We start from the raw sequence: 17,730 nt of genomic DNA on the forward strand, positions 1-17,730 counted from the left end.
AGGCGACATTATGGCCGCCAATGTACACGCAATCACGTCCACGTGTCCGGCACTTTGAGCAAGGATGCTGCAGATCGCATTTCACTTTTGACTCGGCGCACGCTTGACATGATTTGCGTCGGGAACGACTCATTCCTCTATACGGTACGCATATTAGTACAAAGTCTACCTGGACACAATCTACAAAATCGATGGCTGTGGAATATGTGCTTCTCATATCTATGCATAGCACAACAGAAACGATGCATACACCGGACGCCCACCACAAGGCAGCCCCTAATATGGTGACCATGTCGCTTTGCCATGCACCCCTAAACACCGTCTCGAGATAGGTACCACTTCCGTACCCCGTCATCGACGGCAAAGTTCGAAATGGACAGCATATCGACGTGCACAGAAACAGAAGACTCACTGATCGCCGCAACTGCGTTTGTGCCTGGTCAGGAGATCGCTCCGAGTAAACTGCGAATGGCATTTCTGTTGCCCATCCGTCAGCATCGACTCGATGCGCTTCATAGATCATTCGACGCACATCGCACTCGTGTAGCTTTTCCCTGGTATCTGCAACATCGTGTTATCATACAAGGAGCTCTCCAAGGTATTTGCACCTACGTGTCCTCAAATGTCGACTGAGGTGGGTAGTGCGGGTGAACTTGGCAGGGCACAGAGGGCAAGGCTTTGTTTGCGGGACTGAGGGAATGTTCCCCTTGTGCAGGCGCATCTTCGAGGCTGTTCCATCTTTCTTGACCTCAAGGGGGGGCTCCTGGGAATGATTCACGCTGCTCGAGGACTCGCCGGCAGAAATGAGAGAAGGAGCGAAACTACTGGACATGATCTGTTCTACCAATGATAGAATGAGGTGAGGTGTCTGTTATATAGATAGGGCTGATGTTGCAGTTTGCGGGGCGAACCGTCAGAAAGCCAGATCACGGCTCCGGCTTGCGCGTCGCCATCGGCAGCGGCACGAATCCCTCGGTGACGGCCCGAGATCTTGCCAAGATGCGCTGATCCCGCGCTTCCGTTGCTACTACTTAGTTTCGCTCCGTCCCCGGCGGTGTTGCTTACACTGGTACTGAGATATTATTATCGCCGGCGTCGTAGACAACGAGCGATATGCGTTGGTGCACAAGCCAATTCTTATATCAGCGCGAGATGACGAAAGCAGGATTAGCATCGGGCCTCATAATCCAAGCTGGACGGCGGTCGGTGGTAAACATTTGACCGTGACTCAGAACAGTCTTATGAGCGCTGTAGAACTGCATATACTATGCGAAGCAGGAGGCAGTGCAGCCCGGTAGTACAAATTCTTTTCAACTGCTCAGCGCCCAGAAAGGGGAATATCTGGGGCCTTAGAAACACGTCACATCACGCACAATAGTCCCCCTTACGGTCTTCAAACCAGAGCTTGATGTCATCTGTGGATCGCTGTAAATGCGTCAGAGACTCCCGGGCCATATCGGAAGAAGCTGTTGGATACCTTAATCCAAGAGACCCTGGAGGCTATACCTTCCAAGACTTGTTTCAAGGTGAGGTCATACGATGAAGTGTCCTTATCCTGCAGAGGTATCTGATCCATGAGGTTCAAGACCTGATTGGACATTATACTGACCTCGAAGAACCGAGTAGTCTTCTCGTAATCGTCTTCGCTGCTCAATCGCTCAAAGGGAAGCTGGGATCATCGCCAATCAGGGTTGCTCATGTAGCTTGTCCACGCAGGATGACTGACCTTGATCATACGTTGCAAAGTGAAGTTGTCTGTAAAACGTTCGTACAGCTGAATAGTTGTGAAAACGTGTGTTGGCACCTATCGAGATGGCAAACGTACCGCGGCGAAATTGTCTTTGAACGCCGACGCCAAAAGCTTCCTCGCCTTGCTATTCTGCGACAAACCCACCATATACCAAGGTACATCCGGATCACGAGCCCCCGTGAACGCGTAATTTAATGTTGCTTCGATGAGCGTTGGGTCCTGCGTAGCACCCATGGCTCTTATGGCTGCTTGGCCGGCTGAAGGGTCCTTCGATATTTCTGCTATTTTCTTGACCGCTTCCCATTCATTAATCCCACCATGATATACAGCCTATAAATGTAGTTGAGCGCGATTCGCAGGCAGAACATGGCGAACGCACGGTGTGGTAGATAATCCAGCGCAGATCGGGAGGTATTGTGGACTCGTCACCCGTCTCCATGTAGCGAGCGAATCGGCCGGTCAGTACATTTACCACACTTAGCACACCGCGATCAGCTATACGAACAGTGCTGAGGCATAAAGCCAGCGTACTCCGGATCCTGGCAGACAGCCGTCTGTTCAATGGCCAATGTTCGCAAGTCGCAAATATCGACCGGATCATCACTTTGATTCTCGTAACCGAGACGTTTGACAAGGGGCACGAACAAACCCTGTGTGAAAAGTAATTATTAAGCAAGTCTCCATGAGCATGTAGTAGACGACTGACTGACCCGAGAAAACTGTGATACTGAGCTAACAATTTCTGGATCTTCATACCAGACAGAAAGCAGGGTAGAGAGATTGTTGCCGATGGCTTGCCATACAACGTCTACAAGGAGTAGATATGTCGAAGAATAAGCGTTGCGTCCAAGACACGACTTACAGTCCTTCTCGTCTCTCAGCACGTCAATTAAGGACAAAGCATCTCCGACTGTGCAATACCCAGCTTTCGCCAATGCCAGCGTATCGTCCACCAGACCCATGCGGTCTTGCAGAGAAAAGATAGATTGCGCCTTCGCTGCGTCATCGGCTAATTTTGCTAGTCTTTCTGGGGGATATGATACTCGGCCTAGAGGCATTAGTCATTTGGCACCGTATAAACGCCAGTTAAAGTGACTTACAAAGGCTGGCACTACCTGCGTTCAACTTGTACTGTATTGCACCATCAAGTGGAATGGTTATTTCGCGCTCAGTCAGGAGGATAGACCCGTTGACATTCACGTCGCCTTGCTGTGATACGGTAAGGAGTTTGAGAGGAACCGTCCTTTTATTCCCAGTCAATCATATCAGTGTGAGCGGGGTCAATACATCGTACCATATAGTCTCGTTGTCCTCAGGCTCTAATTTCCCTGTCTGCAGAAACCGATCTTGACGAATATGGATAGCCCCCTGAGTCTCAGTGACCGTGAGCACCGGATATCCAACCTCGATACGTATCAGTTGTCAATTTGAAATCTACGAGTAAGAACGTTGTGATTAATACCTTCTTTACCCAGTTGTCCATCATTGAAGGTATGTTGAGGCCTGAGGATATTCTCAGCATCAGAGTCTAACGCTACTACACACATACCACTCGCAGACTCTAGGCCTTCCCAGAGGTCCCGCGTCACCGTGTTCCCATACAAGTGTCTTTTGAGATACACAGAAACACCCTTGAAGAACACCTCTTCTCCTACAAATCTGCAGAGCATGCGTAGGACTAGTCTATTCAGTTTCCCACTATCTGTGTCCGTGCGTACGACAGCCTACCTGTGGCCGCTTTCTCGTATGCGAGTGCGTCGAAAACCTGAGGAAACTTTGTGAATCGCCAAGATTAGGGTGCAAGCCTCACGCACCTGATAGGCCATACTCGCATCCAGACACTCGACTTCAATGGGGTGAGAAGCCCGCATCGCATCTAAATCTAGAGCTCGAGCGAAGGAATTAGACAAGAAGAGTGCATCACAGTTCCAGTCTGGGTATAATCTATTCCAGACGAGGGTAAGTGACACATGCCATGTTGTGATGAGCACGTACTTGTCTGCGGAACACAGCGATGAATGTCAGTAGGAAACTTGACGAGGATGAGGACTGACCCAAGATAATGCTTCCAACCTGGAAACCTTCAGTAACTGATACGCATTCGTAGGATGAGCATGGGAACGCACAAAGGTGGCAAATCCTAGTAAATATGCATGAATTAATCAGCAATCAACAAGATCTTGTCTCGGCCTGACCTTCGTTCAGGTATAAGTTATCCCACCAGGCCATTGTCGTGATGTCGCCGAACCTGCGCAATTTGTATCAGGATGGCGGTGCAAGAGAGATGTCTTATATAGGACCATTGGTGTGTTAGCTCATGGCACTGCATGCTAGCGATGTCCTTCTTGAGTCGCATGTCGGGCGACTTTGGATCACACAGGTACGCTGAAGTACGTCCAATAATAAGGCCCTGTAACACGTCATCAATATCCATGAGAAGATGATATCTCAGCTGGTACATGCCCAATTCTCCATTGCGCCTACACTCGGAGGAGACCGTCTTTAGCGTGACCGAGAGCATACAACAGTCATGAAAACTTCTCACCGGCATCGAAGTCGTACACGACAAGCGTGTCTATCTTAGGGAGGGGGAATTCGACACCAAATGCTTCTTCGAGCTTTGGTACCATCAATCGCGTACAGTCAAGTACATACTGCGTCAGATGTATAATATCAGATGTAGCTGGTCATTCATATGAGCAATCTGGTAGCTGTTCATAAGAAATTCGCTGATACCATAAACACGAAGAGGACGGGTCTTGCCGCTCAGGGAGCTTGTGTAAGAGCTCTCCAAGTATTGGAAATTCCCATTTGCGTAAGCGAGAACGTAGGTAGACATCTAGAAAGAGACTTGAGACTCTAGAGGAAGGTCTGGCACGGCCTGTACTCACGGGAGGACTAGTTTCAAACCGAGTGATCTTCCACCGATCCGTACGCACGGCGTCCCGCGAGAAGAAATGCGCCAATTTACTGGTTAACCATGAATAAATGCTACTTGTGTCGGAGATGGTGTCAGGATCAAGGACCGTCTCCGATATAGCCGGCATATTGCTTATGTTGATTGTATCGATGCGCGAGATGAGCGTTACCGCAAAGGTAGCCTTGAACCGCGGCTCATCCCAGCACGGGAACGCTCTGCGTGCTGCCGTTGGCTGATGGGTCAAATATGGGTGAATGGTACATTATGCAACAAGAGTGGCATGCACCTCAAACTGTGTAACGGCGTAGACCTCTGTATTTTCATCACCAGCCGAGCGGTAATAACCGGCCAAAGAATCGGTTAGTGGCGCTGAGAAGTGGATAGATAGTACCGCGGTTGAATTCGCAGGAAGGGGAACGGGGAACTCGAAGGTAGCCCGTTCCAACGCTGCATCGAGAACAACTGACGACGGTCTCTGCTCCGTATCCGTATCCGATGTGCTTGAGACTATGGTTATATTCTCCAGCTGGATTTCACGCGAGTTCAGGACAATTTGTGAGGTTTCCTGTATGACCTGTAGTCTTGCAATCGAACACGAATTAGTATCAGTTGTTGGAATGTGCGGTCAGATCGTCAAATACATACTGTACTCTGACAAGCCCTTCGAATGACCACTTGAGCAAGTCCGTCTTCACAGTCAAGTCATAGTGCACAGGCTTCACGTTCGTGGGAAGACGATGTTGATCTTGGGCCGCGGAGTGCATCACAGATGTCATGTTGTAACTGATTTCTACAGCCCGAGTGTCAGTGAGAATGGAGTCGCAGAATTCCGCAGTCCTTTGAGCTTGAAACCCTTTATATACCACACTAGCGTCTTTGTGGTACCTGTATCGAAGAGAATATTTATGTCTTCCGATTTGAATTCCATAGTCCCAGCGACTTACCACTGCGCACAGTCGGTCAGGGGGTCTCCATGCGCGCAGTCCATATAACATGATTCTTAGGCGCAGCCCTTGAGAACGGAGCCGCAGTTACAGTCTCACCAGGAGATGACTACTAGCATGCTAGTCCTTATGTCGTAAGGGCTGTCAACCCGAGGACTCGACGTTTAGGATCACCGCAGTAATCGCGCCAAAGAGGGCGTCAACCCGCCATGTTAGCGGTGGAATATTCGTAGCGAAATATTTATCACTTTAACGGCATGTATTGCCCTCGGCGAAGAAGACACTGTGTAGATTCGTGATCAAGCTGCAGTAGACATACGGTGGTGGTCGCGACGCGTCATGCCAGTGGATGCACAATGGTCACGTGATCGAGACCTACACAATATATCGGCGAAGCGTTGTGTACGGCGCAAGAAGCGTTATTTTATATACACGGCTGTAGAGCGCAGCCTGCTACACGCATGTACATCGGAAATGTGTGCAAATAATCTCGATAATGGAAACATACAGACAGCAAATGTGGGTAGTCATACAATGCGCCGGACGATCGTCGTACATACACTCGTGGTAGTCGGACAACAACAAGGAGAGAGAACGAAAAACAAGCGATGCAAAATAATGAACGATAACAGATATGCCCACTCAACTTGCGTGACAGTGGTAGTCACAATCCACGGCCACATATACAAACCAAACCAAGATGTGGCATCTCTGTGCCTGTGTTCGACTCCTCACGTCTTCCCCTTGAGCTGCAAGCTCTGCACGAACCCCTTGAACCCACCGAAGCGATGCTTCCCGCCTGGCTGACTGCGCGACGGGGGTAGCGTGTTGTTGGCCCATGGCTCGGGCGACGCTGCGAAGCCCATCTTCACAAGTTTGGTCGCCCGCGCAGCCTGCCGCTCCTGGTCGAGGGTTCGGTTTCGTTTGATGTACGACTCCTGCGCGGGTGCTGTAGAAACTCTCGAGAGCGGGACGCCAAAGGAAGGGCTGCCGGATAACATGGCGTCCGACTCGGGATCAGGTGTGCGCGATCGGTGTAGCCTCGGCTTTGTCGCGTACGTCTCCGAACCGACCTTCAGATGCGCGTTGCGGGGCGGCGTCAACGACATTTCCAGGTGCTCGTGCTGAAATTCTGCATCCGCGGAGGCAGATGTCACGATCACCTGCGATGGTGCCGCACTATGGTGATGGAGACTGATGGACGAGGAGCCGTCGTCCTGTCGCGGTGATTGAAACATGTCCGACGAAGCTTTCCGTGATGAAGCGTAAGCGAGTGTCCACCGTATGAAATAAGGCGGACTTACAAGAACTACTGGTATTGGGTCTATGCGCCTTCGACTGCCTCACCGTGCGGTTGCGATACGGCCTCTCTTCCAAGCTATACTTCCTATCCAATGCTCGCGCGCTTGCACTCGGATTGCGACCTACGGTTTCGTCTAGTGAGCCCTTGGGTGTAGTGCGCCGACTGGACTGCCGCGTGGTCGACGAGCTATTCCGCCGCTGTTCTTCCTGCTTGAACTTCCGCTCGATCGCAAGGCTCTCCCCGTAGGCGGCTAGCTTTGCACTTAGCGGTGTCCGACCAAATGCATTGCTGTCGCTCGACCCTTGCCTGTCCATCTCTAGGTCTTGCATATCGAGGATGCTCTGCTGCGCGCGCTGTACGAGCGCTTCGGCTTGCGCATGCGACGAGATCGAGCGGATGTCGATGTCGAGAGCAGATCGAGGCGCTTTCGAAACCATCGGTATCTCAACCTCGTTTCCAGGCACCGCAGATGTCGAGTGAGCGCGCTGAATCCCTGTTCTCCGACCGTGGCCCATGGATGGGAATTCGGGTGGTGTCGACACAGCCGACGTGATATGGGGGGAAGGCAACTGCAACGATGTGAAGCCAGGCGTAGCAACATACCCACTCGTCCCAGAAGTGCTCATGCTGCTCATGGAATCGCCTCGTAATCTGTTCTCGACGCCATGTGCGTCGAGGAGATCGGTACGTGTCGCAGAATCACTATCATCTAACGGCGGGTCATTGATGCTGAAGGGGCAATCAAAACCACTCGTCTCGACGGCCACACCAGGAGATGGGAGGGGTGAAAGGGACGTGTGTGATGACACCATCGAATGTCTTTTCGTAGCATCTTCCACTTTCAGGGTACTCAACCTCGTGTCCAGCTCCGTCACGCCTAACCGCGGCGCGATCGGCTCGCCATACTCCTCCTCCTCTTCGTCGCCAGCGATGTCCTCCGGCTCGTCGGTAACCGGAATATCGTCCTCTGGTTCGAGCTCCAATGCCTTGCCCAGGGGCGATCGCGCGCCTTCGGGAAGGACCGCACTTCTGAGTGAGCTCATACTTTTTGTGAGCGGGACGCCCCTAGCCGGACTGTTGTTTGCATTCCGGTGCGTACTAGATGATCGCCGAGCCGTAAAGCTAGACGAAGAGTCAAAACGCAGGGCGCGCGGGGACGCAGATCCTTCTCCGTCTGCAGGGGAGCTATCCAATTGGGATTGTCCTGAGGAGATGGACCGATTATGAGGACGGAGGATGCCTGGTCTGATACTCTTATCATCATGAGATGACTCACCACTGCCTTCAGTAGGTAAAGGCAGATGATGATGAGGCTTGGGATGTGACACGACGCGTTCCTCCGATTGTGCACGGTGCAGATCCGTGACGGATGGTCGATGCAGGACGGCGCGTGATTCGCTCTCGCTGAACAACCGTCCACGGAATCTGTGTGATGCGGATTCGAGAGGAGTAAACAATGGAGAGGAAGGGATACTCGGAGGAAGCGTAGCAGATGAGACTGTGCGATGATGCGGAGCTGGTGAGGGGACAACAGACTTTGGAGATGCATGGCCTGACTGGCTCTCTAGCGTCCCAGTTGAGTCGCCCTTCTTGAATATGTTAAGCAATGAGACCTTCGCTTTGACCTTGTGCATCCCAGGGGACTGTTCGGCATCTGTGCCTGCTGACCGAGGTCTGCGAGAACGATGTGTGGAACCATGTGATCGCCGCAGTATTGGCATAGTCTGCTGCTGATCGAAGATGTCGGGAAGGGAGGGACGACGGCCACTCCCATCTGCGGTCGAATCCGGGCTGGATCGTAGCACTGCGCCACCTATAGAGTCTGAGGGCAGTAACGGCGAGGCGGCAATCGTCTCCAAGCCAGATGTGGAGAAGTCGAAGTGCGCCGATGACATGTGAGATTGGGATAGCGAGGGCCTCAGCATATTGATTGCCTGATCAATAGACCGCTTGACGCGTACTCTCTTGCCGAAGTTGCAGATTTTACATTCGACAGCAGAACAGGGCGCATGTCGATCATCTTTGACAGAAATACCATCTGTGTATACTGAAGAGCTCAGCTCCTCCTTTTCGCGCAGATCCCGGTCCTTGTTCAAAGACCATTGCTGAATGAGATCTGCGCATGACGTCCACCCGTTCTGACGTGCGAGCATCTCAGGGGTTGTGCCATGCTTGTCGCTACGGTCTGGATGCGCCCCATGCATGAGTAGGGTGAGAACAACCGCGGTGTGCCCATTGGCACATGCGAAGTGGAGTGGCGTTGATCCCGAACTTCCAACAACAGGATAGGATGTATCGCGATTCTTGTCATTGAAGTATCGCCGAGGTAATCTATTATGAGAATTAGGGAAAGTTTGACTTGCGGAAAATCAGAATGCTTTACCGCGGCGCATTCACGTCCGCTCCCTTCTCAATAAGCAACTTCACGACAAGGTCGTTCCCGCCCGAACAGGCCGCATGTAATGGTAGGACGCCATCGAGAACAGAGTTGATAGGTTGGCCGTGTTCAAGCGCGTACTTCACGAGACCCAGGTTGCCTGTAGCTGCGGCAGAGTGCAGCCCGAGGTGAGGGACTAAGAGAGGTCAGTCTCGTCTCACGCTGGTAATGTGACCGGTTCGACTTACAATCAACGGTGACATTGAACTTGGCCTGGATGGCCTCTGCTCGCTTGGTCGTGACGGGCATGATAGTTCAAAGGATCGAGAGGCAACGAGGGACACAGTGGAGGGCCAGATACATGTACCGATTGTGTTGAACCGGCAAGCGCCAGGATGGAGATGCGATGAGACCGGGGTCGGATGATTTGTCTCGTTTGAGGAACGGGATGCCAGGCGCGCGGAACGGGTGCTGAGGGCAATCGGGCGAGGTACGTGAGGAACTCCTGAGCGAAGGAGCGGGATCACCGCCAGGAGAGGGGCAAGGGGGTCGTGCGGGACGACGGGGGCGGGGAGAGCCGCAGGGGTTGGGGAGAGAGAAAGAGATGAGGGGCACTCGGGCAGAGGAGGACGGGCGGCTGTCGGGTGACATAAGCTTCCGTCTGTAAAGACAGTCCAGCTTCTCGCGCTCGTCCCCCAATCCGACTCGGACCCTGCCTGCTGGCGTCTTTGGTCACTCTTCTCCCTCATCATGCAACAGCTAAGAAATAGCAGATATATCAGATTCATTGCCTCCGCAACCACGCCATTCCTCGGATTACCGCGACAGCAATGTTCGCAAAGGGGCCTCATCTCCGGGTTCTATTTCTTGTCCGCAACACTGTACCAGAGCTATTGCTGCGGGCATCCTACGCCATCGCTCTATGCCCCTTTCCGGATTCCATCTATACATCGCTTTTTGTTGCGAAGCTACCATCAGACGATGGCCTACATGCTGTTCACACACCTTGCACCGCCTTGGCCTTTTATCCACAACCCTCCTGTAAGTTCACAATCGATCAGTATGCAGCAAGGCGTTGCGTTCGCCCCGCATCTGCCCGGGCTGCTGCACGTTGTTGACCACGCAACATGTTCCCGCCCCTGGATCGCGGCGCAGGGCCCTGGTAAACATACACTGACTGATTGCAACCTTGGCATCAAGATGCGTCCAATAAAACCCATACGTATCGTGCACTCGGGCGGTGTTCTCGGCGTTGGATCCACTATAGGTCGTTAGTAGTTTGGCGTCGTTTACGGAAGAGGAACTAGCCTATTCCGCGAGCGCCGTCCAACCACGTAAGGTTCATAGCTGCTCCTAGCGATTCTTCTACGCATGCAGACGGCATGCGAAGAATCAAAGTAGGTATTTCCGAAGTAGAAGCTGTGCTCTTCATTGATATTCTCTCACGATGAGCACATTGTTCAAACTCTCCTATTCAAAGCACATATCTTGATCTCTCTTTGAGTCTCGTGAACTCTGTAAACCCTCTAGGCAGTACAGGACATCTCGACTTACGTACTGTATATACCTAGCTTAGAGCCTGGCCGTTGATGGTCAAGAAGTCACTCATGTAGCCCGCAATCCGCCTTGGCCAGGCCGCGCTATCTGCGATATTCCAATACAGCCTTCCATTCATAGCGGGTATGGCTCCGCATGCCCCACGGTTGTTCATGTGCATTCATCCTGTCCACTCAAACGTGGCCAACCGCAAGGGGTTCTGATGATAACCTAGATATCTAGATAGTTGCGCCCAATGTATGTACCGCTCGGCCGGCGAAATGCGCTTTGCTCGGGAGACAATTGCCCATCTATTATTGTCACGACTCACAGAAGCGGAGTCGCCAGGCTCGAATTTGAGTGGGTGACATTTCTCCACGTGATCGCGTCTTCGCGCGACGCGTACCGTGATGTCTCGACCCATTTGCGTCTATCACTGGACATCGGTCGTTAATTGTACCAACTAGTGGAAATCCTGCTGGACGCTTCTCTCGCAATAATCAGAAAGCTTTCAGCGTATGTTTCGTGCAGTCACGACTCGGAGTTGGAGCAACTGGCAATTTGCCGTGCGGTACCACGCGTACCCAGGGCCGAGACTTTCTCCTCGAGACTTCACGCCCTTGGAACTCCGAGCTCGAGGCTACCAAAGCAAGCTCTATCGATCCCTCAGGCATCTGGGTCTCTGATTAAAGATTAACAGAAAGCACACACGGACGGGCAGATGTACCGCCTCTCGCGTTCGCATTCGATATAGTACGCCCTAGCTCGCACAGGAGTTGCTTATACTATAGGTTGATGGAGCATCCGCCACGTATCACAGGATGGAGTCCTGCTTCGGGGTCCGAACACGATACCAGCGGCGAGGCGCGCGCTGGCAATGCTCGAAGGAGCTAATCCGACAGGAAGGTGTGCCTCTGGTCCATGGGAGTTATCTAGCGTTTGGTATGCTGATAGAGCACACTGTTGCAGAAAGATACCTTACATACTGGTAGGTTCTGCGTCCGCCCCCGCAATTACTCATGATAATACAAAACATGGCTCGTGCATCAGCTTACCAACGGCGGCGGCACCAGTGAACAGGCTCGGTGCCAGAAGCTCACTGACCAACTAGGATTCAAGGTTTGCCGCTGTATACCTCGTTCGTTCCGATGATCCAGAAGTCATGTTTTTCGGTCAGATTGACTTGCATCAATTCGTGCAGTCTCACACTATCCTGAAGTCCGTGGTCCATAGGTACACAGACTCCCCGGTGCTCGTGCTAGGAGGTAGGAACGACGACGTACGCAAGGTAGCGGAAGGGTAGTGGCTGCTTCCATAGTTGACGGGCTGTGGGGTCCTGATTCCATGCGTAGATATGGCTTCAAACAGGCTTACACTACCCTCGACGTCCTGGCATGGAATCCGGCGTGAGTTTTCTTATCGTCCACTGAGAAAAATCATAGACAGGCACTGATTTACCACAGGGTCTGGCCATTCCACGATCTCACGCCCTCAGAGCGCGAGTCAACGAAAGTACTCGTCTCTCCTATGTTGCTGCTGCTGGCACAGGTTCACTGCTTTCCCACAGACGGTAGACTTCTCGAAAACTCCGATCTCGGCCATCTTTGTGTTCCATGATCCTCGTAACTGGGCGCTCGATATTCAAATTATCTGCGATGTGATTCTGTCCCGAGGCATCATTGGAGCACCTCAGGGGACGCGTCTATCTAACTACGGTCGGCGACCTCCGGACTTGATCTTCTGCAACCCAGACGTACTATGGGGTTCAGATTTCCCGCGACCAAGGCTTGGTCAGGGCGCCTTTCGCATTGCTTTCCAGGCCGTTTACAAGGTTCGTAGACGTGGCGTGATGACCATGTTCAACCTGAGCTGCTGACGGTAGATCTGACCGCTGGGTTGGCCAGACCTTGACGGGCAGCGAATACTATGATGTCCAATATGGCAAGCCGACGGAAGCGACTTACCGATTTGTGAAGCAAGTGTTAAAGGACCGTTTCAAGGATCTCTATGGTGATGCCGCAGTTCGTCTGCCAAATATGTGAGTGGGTATATGCGTAGTAAAGGCTGGTGGTTGACGAGTCTACCTCAGATACATGGTGGGAGGTAAGTAGGAGTTCTGTAAGACTTTTTGTCGTCCCTTGTGTGCTGATGACCGCGAGCATAGATAACCCTGAGTCGGGTGAGGGGCTTTATGCTTGAGTGTACAACTCTTTGCTGACACTCACCACAGATATAGCCGGAGCAAATGCAGCGGGATGGTCCTCAGTGCTAGTTCACACCGGGGTCTATGACCCGCAACAGGGTCCTCCTGCTCATGAACCTACTCACCAGGCTCGGGACGTTGAAGAAGCTGTGAAGTGGGCTATTGAGCGCGAATTGTCCAAAAGATATTGACCGTCTTCATGAACCGCCGATATACTGCATTATGTGTGGTCCGCCTTCATCGTACGATTTTCGCGATCCCACTAGCCTTGTATATCTCTTGCGATATCTTGCACGTCTTAAGATATAAAACTACAAATTGTATCTTGAGGTTCACCCCCTTGAGAATCCTGATGCACTGTTTTTTATTTTGTTTTTTAAATCCAGTTTTGTATCCGCTGGAGGTGATGCACTGTTAATGCACTGTACTATGTGTCTGTAAACTCAGCCGAGACCTGCACTGTGATCGAGGATCGTACGTGAATCGTTTGATGCGCACCCCCGATCACGATCGGGGACCCGCAGTGCCGTTCTAGCATTTGAATGCTTCTCTCCCTGTGCCTTGCTCACACATCGGACGGATATCTTCCAGATAGCTTCGCGGTCTGCGTATATCTGAGCTCTTTTGCAGGCGTAGATGAATCCGGGATCATGCAAGACGGAGGAGCCCCCGTTCGCCAGCCTAGTGCCGGACAGCGTCACCCAGGATATTCAAATGTCTAATGACACAACGCCCGCAACTGAAACTGCGGCCGTTGTCACAGAACATTTGATACTTTCCGGACAGTCCGCTCCTCCCGAAATAATGGATGTCACGGCGCCGAACACTGTCGTCGGGGCACTTGACAGAAAGGCGCTATATTTGCTTTTGGTACAGCACTTCTCTAAGTAATCAGTCTCCTTGACAGTCTCCTAGACCCTATGTTGACGCCCCTTGTGCGAATTGCAAAGCTCCTGGGGCTCCCGGACAGCTGAATTTGCCTTGTATCTCTTCCTCGTCACCCTGTTCCCCGACACATTGCTACCCGCCTCCATCTTCGGATTCCTCACGACCGGGACCGCTATCGTTCTCTCGGGATGGGCAGGGCACCAAGTTGACACAAGGAACAATTTGAAGCTAGTGCGCACATGCATCGTTGTCATTAAGCTCTCTGCTTGTGGAGCGTACGCAGGGTCGCTTGTCTTGCTGTATCACCCGAGGTGGGGGCTCGAGAATGATCTGCGCACGCCGCTTGCAGCAGGTATGTTTGCTGTCGTGATTATCTGTGGCTGCATACAAAATCTGGCTGGGGTGACCATCTCCGTGGCCATTGAGCGGGACTGGGTCACTGTCATTGCCGATGGTTCGTCTGCTCACCTAACGACCATCAATACCTACATGCGACGTATCGATCTGCTGTGCAAGCTACTCGCACCGCTCTTCGTGTCTCTTCTGACAACTGCTGCATCTTATACGTTCGCTGCATACTTCCTTTGCGGAGTAGAGATAGTATGTATGATATTTGAGCTAGTCTGTAGGTTCACACTTCGTTCAGTACGCTAAGGTCGACGTTTATGTGTTGACATAGGGATTTCCATCGTCTATAGCCGCTTCCCAATGCTCAAGGCCGCGCAGGCCGCGAAGACAGCAGCGAGACAGGAGAATCGTCCCCCTCGTCGCGGAGACAGAATACCCGCTTTGATGAATACAATCGAACTCCACATGAAGAACAGCCTTTCAGACTGGAAGGAATTTTTCCACCATCCCATCTTCCTCTCGTCGCTCGCTATCTCGTGTCTTTACTTCACTGTCCTGAGCTTCGACGGTACGATGCTCAGCTACCTCAAGGCGGAAACGTACAGTGACCCCTTCATCGCCGGCATGCGTGGCCTGAATGTTGTCGCGGGGCTTCTTGGGACGCTGACCATGCCGGTCTTGGAGCGCAAGCTGGGTCTTATTCGCGCAGGCCACTGGAGCATCTGGTGTGAAGCCTTCGTTCTTCGTTAATCAAACCATGATTGATACAGCTACAGGTGGGAGGCAATATTTCTGGTTCCAGTTGTGATTTCTTTTTACGTTGGTACCCCTCCTATCAACGAGCGGGCGCCTGCCTGGAATGCTGCTCTGCTCTTCGGAGGTGCTTCCCATCGCCGTGTCACCCTTTTCCCTGCTGCTAATGTCTGTCTCATTTCATTAGGAATGATGCTGTCAAGAATAGGTCTTTGGGCGTTTGACCTGTGCCAGCTCAAGGAGTTGCAACTGGCCCTGTCCACTCATCCTCGCCGAAACGCTATGTAAGGCGAGCTCCTTGACAGGTGACCCCCCGTTCTGACCGTGGCACTAGCTCGGCGCTCCAGTATTCTCTGCAGAACGTTGCAGATCTGCTCAAAGTACGTTTATCGTAAGCAAGAATGCCTATACTCAATTAGAACCTTTCAACAGTACGTCCTGACTATGATCTTGTCGCGGCCCTCGCAGTTCAAGATCGCTGCATTGGCGTCTTTCGTGAGCGTTGTTGCGGGCGCACTGACGTATCTGGCCTACGTTCGAAGGGAGCGTGGCCACATTTTGCACCACGGCTTGGAGGACTTGATCCCCTTGCTCAAGAGGAAGTCGCGATGATAGACGTATCTCCCTTTATAGGATATAACACGAGGGCCACCAACACGTATTCATGCTGCGAGTATGAAAGACATTCATACAACGTAGTAGTGATGTCATTTGTCCGATAGGGTACGTATAGCAACGGATCACCGTAAATGGTCCCATGGGAGAGGACCCTTGAACATCATCGTCTGCCCACCGTCAGCAGAGCCAGGACACCATTCAAAAAGCGGGACAAGCTCTGGTGCGGATGTGTAGTACGAATGGTATCGGGTGAAAGGATTCCGCGCACGGCGTTTTGAGAGAAGGAGGTCATGGCACCCGTAGACGTCAAGGGTGTACGGAAGGTAGCCGTTCAGCCTCTGTTGGGGCCTATGAGGCTATGGCCAATGGACATTGTAACTTCGTGCTTACCTCGCCTTCCTGTGCCTTTGCCAATTCTTCCCCTGCTGCGTCAATTCCGATATAGTGGAAGCGGTCGCGTGGCCAGCGCAAGGCCGCTCGATGTAGCTCAGTGAACCTCTGTCGCTTCATCTCGTACCCGACGACAGTGATGCGCTCTGGGTAGTGCCCCGTGTATTCATGGAAGCGGGCAATGGAGAAGAGAAGGTTTTGGAATGAGTCTAGCGCGTGGTCTTCTGTCGTCGCGCGAAGGGGAGGGCTGGGTGGTGTTCCAGGCGGAGCCGCAGGTGGTAGAATACCGGATGAGAGCGCTAATCGCATGTAGGACTCCGCCTCGGTCGTAGAGGAGGTCTGGCGAGTTTGCCCGCTGACGTAGACTTCTAAGGAAAGAGCTTACGTTTTTGGGCGCAGAAGGCTTACCCGCTGAATACCAGGAGAGATTTCGTATCTTCTTCAGCGAGATCTGCTCTGCAGTACCGCGGTCAAGTTACTCTGCATTGACTGAGAAAGAATGAGCGTACCCCGTTGCTATGTGCTTGTAGAATGCAGACGTCCGACCACCACCTCTTTGATATGGTTCGAGAATCCACTCCTCATCATAGAGTCTAAGTTTGGGGTCTGTTCCTTTCCATACGGCATGTCCAGGAACGATGATGAGATGGTTGACTGCAGCGAGCGACGGATCACGCTGAAGTGTTGCTAGAATGCTTGAGGGTTGTTCAGAGTCAAGGAATCGAGAAATGCTGCTGGAGGACGTAAAGTAGTGGCTCAAGTTGGCTAGTAAGGAGAGTGCGGTCACAGCTGCGAGGAGCAAGAACCCAAGGTTGGTGACCCGCGCGCGACTGAGAAGGACATCCTTGGTGCTCCTATGTGATGGTCGTAGGCTATGTCTGGAGATGGAACGGCGTCCTGACAGAGACACGGGCAAGGGCAGCATAGGACACGCGTGGAGAGGAAGGTACAACGCACAGCCACAATCTGTCGACTTCTCCTTCCGATCATCGAGATCCCGATCTGATCAAAACATATCCTAGGCGGGCTGCAGTGCTTTTACATTCCCCGCTACACCCAATATTTACCTCATTGTGTCGTTTTCCTTGGAAGACATCATGTAAAGCAGCTAGGTAGAAAAAACCCGGGATATATAACGCTCACGAAGTCATGCGATAAATTCAATATGGCAGCGACTCGGCGGAATATTTGTCCCGAGCAAAGGTCCTGTGATGCTTTCATTTACAATATTGAGCCGATGGTAAACACAAAAGGATGTTCCTTGGAACGTAGCGAGCTGGCCAGTTGGCTTCTGGATTCTGAGGGACTCCAGGAGTATGGTGAACTTAGCTCTTGAGAAGGCGCTATAGCCAAGTGGTTACGGCGACAGATTAGAATTGAAGCGTGTTTGCCTGCCGCTATCTGTTCCTCTTTGAGGGCGCAGGTTCGAATCCTGCTGGCGTCGTCTTGTTTTTGTGTGAATTGTTTCAATTTTATTCGAATTGTTTTACATCTTCCGAGGGTGATATGTTGCGAAGTTGCAGCTCTCTGAGAGGGCCTTCAAATCAGTCTTGTGAGCGCGAACATACCAATTTGGGATTGTTTGTCCCCGCTTGGCAAGTCGCGTCAATTGTTGCGCCCCCTCACTGATGCGCCGTCTCCAGTTCATATATTATCTCATGTTTGCCTCAAAATGCACGCGCACAGAGCCTGAACAATTG

General features: G+C 52.1%; 6 protein-coding genes and 1 non-coding gene across 7 annotated transcripts; 3 read left to right on the forward strand and 4 right to left on the reverse strand.

Annotated features, from left to right (window-relative positions):
• Window positions 1-1,365: 1,365 nt before the first annotated feature.
• Window positions 1,366-5,446, reverse strand: POSPLADRAFT_1043724 (hypothetical protein; the record flags this gene model as incomplete). Its single annotated transcript, XM_024478378.1, has 23 exons — window positions 1,366-1,425; window positions 1,478-1,555; window positions 1,610-1,669; window positions 1,727-1,774; window positions 1,826-2,080; window positions 2,130-2,226; window positions 2,282-2,400; window positions 2,488-2,558; window positions 2,613-2,798; window positions 2,851-2,993; window positions 3,045-3,154; window positions 3,213-3,253; window positions 3,300-3,428; window positions 3,479-3,515; window positions 3,565-3,683; window positions 3,946-3,998; window positions 4,051-4,160; window positions 4,214-4,230; window positions 4,296-4,404; window positions 4,494-4,589; window positions 4,642-4,902; window positions 4,957-5,251; window positions 5,316-5,446. The coding sequence occupies 23 exons, from the start codon at window positions 5,444-5,446 to the stop codon at window positions 1,366-1,368; spliced, it is 2,625 nt and encodes an 874-aa protein (XP_024343061.1).
• A 640-nt stretch (window positions 5,447-6,086) lies between these two features.
• POSPLADRAFT_1038561 (hypothetical protein) lies at window positions 6,087-7,455 on the reverse strand. The gene is made up of 2 exons (XM_024477400.1): window positions 6,919-7,455; window positions 6,087-6,863 (listed from the first exon to the last, which is right to left on the reverse strand). The coding sequence occupies exons 1-2, from the start codon at window positions 7,430-7,432 to the stop codon at window positions 6,346-6,348; spliced, it is 1,032 nt and encodes a 343-aa protein (XP_024343062.1). The 5' UTR covers window positions 7,433-7,455; the 3' UTR covers window positions 6,087-6,345.
• Window positions 7,456-9,145: 1,690 nt separating this feature from the next.
• POSPLADRAFT_1091331 (hypothetical protein) lies at window positions 9,146-9,497 on the reverse strand (the record flags this gene model as incomplete). Its single annotated transcript, XM_024483090.1, has 2 exons — window positions 9,146-9,248; window positions 9,301-9,497. Coding segments are annotated over 2 exons (300 nt in total), but the record flags the coding sequence as incomplete, so codon positions are not given.
• Window positions 9,498-11,276: 1,779 nt separating this feature from the next.
• Window positions 11,277-13,375, forward strand: POSPLADRAFT_1166228 (hypothetical protein). Its single transcript, XM_024487912.1, has 13 exons — window positions 11,277-11,478; window positions 11,531-11,583; window positions 11,651-11,736; window positions 11,800-11,818; window positions 11,881-11,949; window positions 12,008-12,129; window positions 12,183-12,236; window positions 12,294-12,342; window positions 12,398-12,661; window positions 12,735-12,868; window positions 12,920-12,933; window positions 12,995-13,009; window positions 13,061-13,375. The coding sequence occupies exons 1-13, from the start codon at window positions 11,349-11,351 to the stop codon at window positions 13,222-13,224; spliced, it is 1,173 nt and encodes a 390-aa protein (XP_024343064.1). The 5' UTR covers window positions 11,277-11,348; the 3' UTR covers window positions 13,225-13,375.
• A 462-nt stretch (window positions 13,376-13,837) lies between these two features.
• POSPLADRAFT_1132430 (hypothetical protein) lies at window positions 13,838-15,634 on the forward strand (the record flags this gene model as incomplete). Its single annotated transcript, XM_024484214.1, has 7 exons — window positions 13,838-13,920; window positions 13,984-14,546; window positions 14,601-14,994; window positions 15,046-15,149; window positions 15,210-15,306; window positions 15,357-15,402; window positions 15,455-15,634. The coding sequence occupies 7 exons, from the start codon at window positions 13,838-13,840 to the stop codon at window positions 15,632-15,634; spliced, it is 1,467 nt and encodes a 488-aa protein (XP_024343065.1).
• Window positions 15,627-16,955, reverse strand: POSPLADRAFT_1177689 (hypothetical protein; the record flags this gene model as incomplete). The annotated part of the gene is made up of 4 exons (XM_024488526.1): window positions 15,627-15,978; window positions 16,031-16,385; window positions 16,439-16,486; window positions 16,540-16,955. The coding sequence occupies 4 exons, from the start codon at window positions 16,953-16,955 to the stop codon at window positions 15,763-15,765; spliced, it is 1,035 nt and encodes a 344-aa protein (XP_024343066.1). The 3' UTR covers window positions 15,627-15,762.
• Window positions 16,956-17,369: 414 nt separating this feature from the next.
• On the forward strand, window positions 17,370-17,474 carry POSPLADRAFT_t25. Its single transcript has one exon. It is a non-coding gene; the product is annotated as a tRNA-Ser (tRNA).
• The last annotated feature ends 256 nt before the right edge of the window (window positions 17,475-17,730 follow it).

The sequence above is a fragment of the Postia placenta genome, assembly GCF_002117355.1.
Source record: "Postia placenta MAD-698-R-SB12 unplaced genomic scaffold POSPLAscaffold_2, whole genome shotgun sequence".
In the NCBI taxonomy this organism is placed as follows: domain Eukaryota; kingdom Fungi; phylum Basidiomycota; class Agaricomycetes; order Polyporales; family Adustoporiaceae; genus Rhodonia; species Rhodonia placenta.

Excerpts from the sequence above, each read along its gene's own strand:
- POSPLADRAFT_1038561 (XM_024477400.1), bottom strand. The coding sequence starts at position 7,432 with ATGGGCCACGGTCGGAGAACAGGGATTCAGCGCGCTCACTCGACATCT. Across the intron at positions 6,864-6,918 it reads ACCCAATACCAGTAGTTCTT|CTTCGTCGGACATGTTTCAA; the intron begins GTAAGTCCGCCT and ends CATCACGGAAAG.
- POSPLADRAFT_1166228 (XM_024487912.1), top strand. The coding sequence starts at position 11,349 with ATGTTTCGTGCAGTCACGACTCGGAGTTGGAGCAACTGGCAATTTGCC. Across the intron at positions 11,479-11,530 it reads CCGAGCTCGAGGCTACCAAA|AAAGCACACACGGACGGGCA; the intron begins GCAAGCTCTATC and ends AAAGATTAACAG. Across the intron at positions 11,950-12,007 it reads CTGACCAACTAGGATTCAAG|ATTGACTTGCATCAATTCGT; the intron begins GTTTGCCGCTGT and ends TTTTTCGGTCAG.